Source organism: Cyprinodon variegatus, unplaced genomic scaffold (genome assembly GCF_000732505.1).
Source record: "Cyprinodon variegatus isolate N-32 unplaced genomic scaffold, C_variegatus-1.0 Scaffold481, whole genome shotgun sequence".
NCBI classification, from domain to species: domain Eukaryota; kingdom Metazoa; phylum Chordata; class Actinopteri; order Cyprinodontiformes; family Cyprinodontidae; genus Cyprinodon; species Cyprinodon variegatus.
The window spans coordinates 222,567-224,790 of record NW_015150934.1 but is presented as its reverse complement, the minus strand read 5'-3'; the positions used below and the strand labels follow the sequence as shown (position 1 = coordinate 224,790).

The window sequence follows — 2,224 nt, the reverse complement described above, 5'->3', positions numbered from 1 at the left end:
ATCCATCCATCCATCCATCCATCCATCATCCATCCATCCATCCTTGATGTCAAGCATAATCATGTGACCCATGTGTAGCACATTCATGTAGATGTAGCATTAGCATTAGAAGCAGTTAGCTGTGGTTGGTTTAGCGTGTTTTATGGTCTCTATTCATTAGGCTGCCTGCTAGTGAGTCTCTGGTTGTTGAGCAGAGATGTGGTGTTGATAGCAAGACAGACTAATGTCATCAATCCAGGAACAGGAACAAAATCATTCTTTACAGAGAAGCACCTGGACAGTAAGGTCAGCCAAACTAAAGATTGAATTCTGACTGAGTTTGTTTTATTTCTGTCTCTTCCATCCATGATTCATCTGGTTCCTCTGTGGTTCTGTCTCCATGCAGATTACCGTCATCTTTAAGAGCTGGCGTCAGTGCACCGACCAGCAGCTGTACCAGGCAGAGCTGGACAACGTTCCCGCTGCTTTCGCAGACGGCTCAGTGTGGAGCGCTGAGCGCCGCGGTGTCCGCATCCTGACGGTGAGAACCGACAGTCCCGGGTGGCACGCCGAGATCCAAGCAGCTTACATTGGTACGCTGATGGTGGTCCGACAGAGTGGCCGTTCACTCAGCCTGTCGATCCGCTCGCCCCGCGGCGTCGTAGAGGCCTTTGACCCAGATCACGACCTGCAGCTCTGCATGTGGGGCTGCCCCGCCTCCCAGAGGGTGAACACCCTCCACCCCCCAGCGCTGGATTCTCTAGCAGCAGCCGCTATTAGAGCGGAGGCTCATTGTGCTGCGCTCCTTCCTACTCAAGACATCTACTATCACGCATGTGTGTTTGACCTGATCTCCAGTGGAGACCTGAACTCCAGTAGAGCCGCGGTCAGCGCACTGCAGGACGCCCGAAACATGATCAGCAACAGGCAGGGCGTCCACCTACTTCCTGTTGCGGCTGCAGGACAAACGCAACTGAAGATCCTGCTGCTGCTAGGCATGCTGGGAATTCAAGGCGGGGCCTGAATGGACCTGGATCTTTTATGAAACACAACCTGCAACTGAGCTGAGAAGAATGGGATGATTTCATCACCGTGAGAGAGGTGAAGAGTTGCTAGGAGGTGAATAAGAGGAAAAGTTACGCATTTTTCCAGCTTTAGGCAAAACGTAAACATCCCTGGAGCTGCAACAGGAAACCTCCTCTGGGGAGTCGCTCATCTGCTGCACATCAAGATGATTTACTGTTTTATGGTTGGGCGGACTGGGGGGGGGCAAAGGATCCGTATTTATTACTGATTCATCATTAAAAAGTCATGTTATTCTTAGTCTGTCATAAGTTATTACTTCCAGTCAAAGGTGTTATTCTTCCTCCCTCCTCTGGTTACGTATCTGCAGGAGGGGGAAACGTTTCCATCTGAACCAGATCTAACCTGAACTACAGATTTAAGGTTTAAGGAAACTGTTTAGATTGTGAAGCTGCTGTTGATCAAGAGAAATTAGACTGTAAATCTATTTCTATCATTTCAGAGATTTTGTTTAAAAGTTGCATTGAATTATATAATTCAGAATGTTAGCATAAAGCAAAGGAAAAGAGCTAACCTGCTTTGTTCAGCCATATGTGGTGTCTGTTATAGTCTGCCTCTAATAAACGGACTACAGAATATGCCATTCTAGCCCAGCGGGGCTGTCGGTTTATTAACATGGAAACGGAGTCACAAAGAGGAGTGACCTCCTGGCTCAGTCACAGGGAGGGTCTGTGTGGACAATAGTTCCCATTGATATGGTGTCCAATGGCAAAAACATATAACCTCCCTTCACTAAAATGTCTAAATGGTTTCAGGAAAACTCTCAAAACCTCAGAACCTGTAAAGTCGGGCGTACACTCTACGATTCTTTGCCCTTTTCAAGCCGATTCTCCAGTTGTGCGTGATTTTTCCGATCTTGCTGACTTTCAGCCTGATGGTGCGTGGTGTAGTGACCAGGGGGTAACGAGGGGCGATCAGCCTCTAACGACCCCCCCCCATCAGGAATCATAGGTCAGGAGAAAATCAAACATGGTTGAAATTCAGTCGGCCGTCGTAAGGTGGTGGTGGGCAAATCTCTCAGCGGGCAAACAAGGATTCTTCTTCTTCTTCTTCCTCTCTGCTGTAAACCCAGCAGCATGGCGGGGGGGCAATGAGTGAAATGGAGTTCTTTCTGTCAAACTGACAGACCGTAGTAGCCACGTTAGCTCAGCCATGTCTTTGT

At 48.5% G+C, this 2,224-nt stretch overlaps 1 protein-coding gene across 1 annotated transcript in view; it reads left to right on the top strand.

The window, feature by feature from the left end:
• The window catches only part of LOC107094421 (hemojuvelin-like), a 3,739-nt gene extending 1,838 nt beyond the window's left edge, over nt 1–1,901 (top strand). The window contains exon 2 of the mRNA XM_015390000.1: nt 386–1,901. Coding sequence (XP_015245486.1) covers nt 386–1,003 — 618 coding nt within the window. The 3' untranslated portion in view covers nt 1,004–1,901. The remainder of the gene's footprint in view (nt 1–385) is intronic.
• The last annotated feature ends 323 nt before the right edge of the window (nt 1,902–2,224 follow it).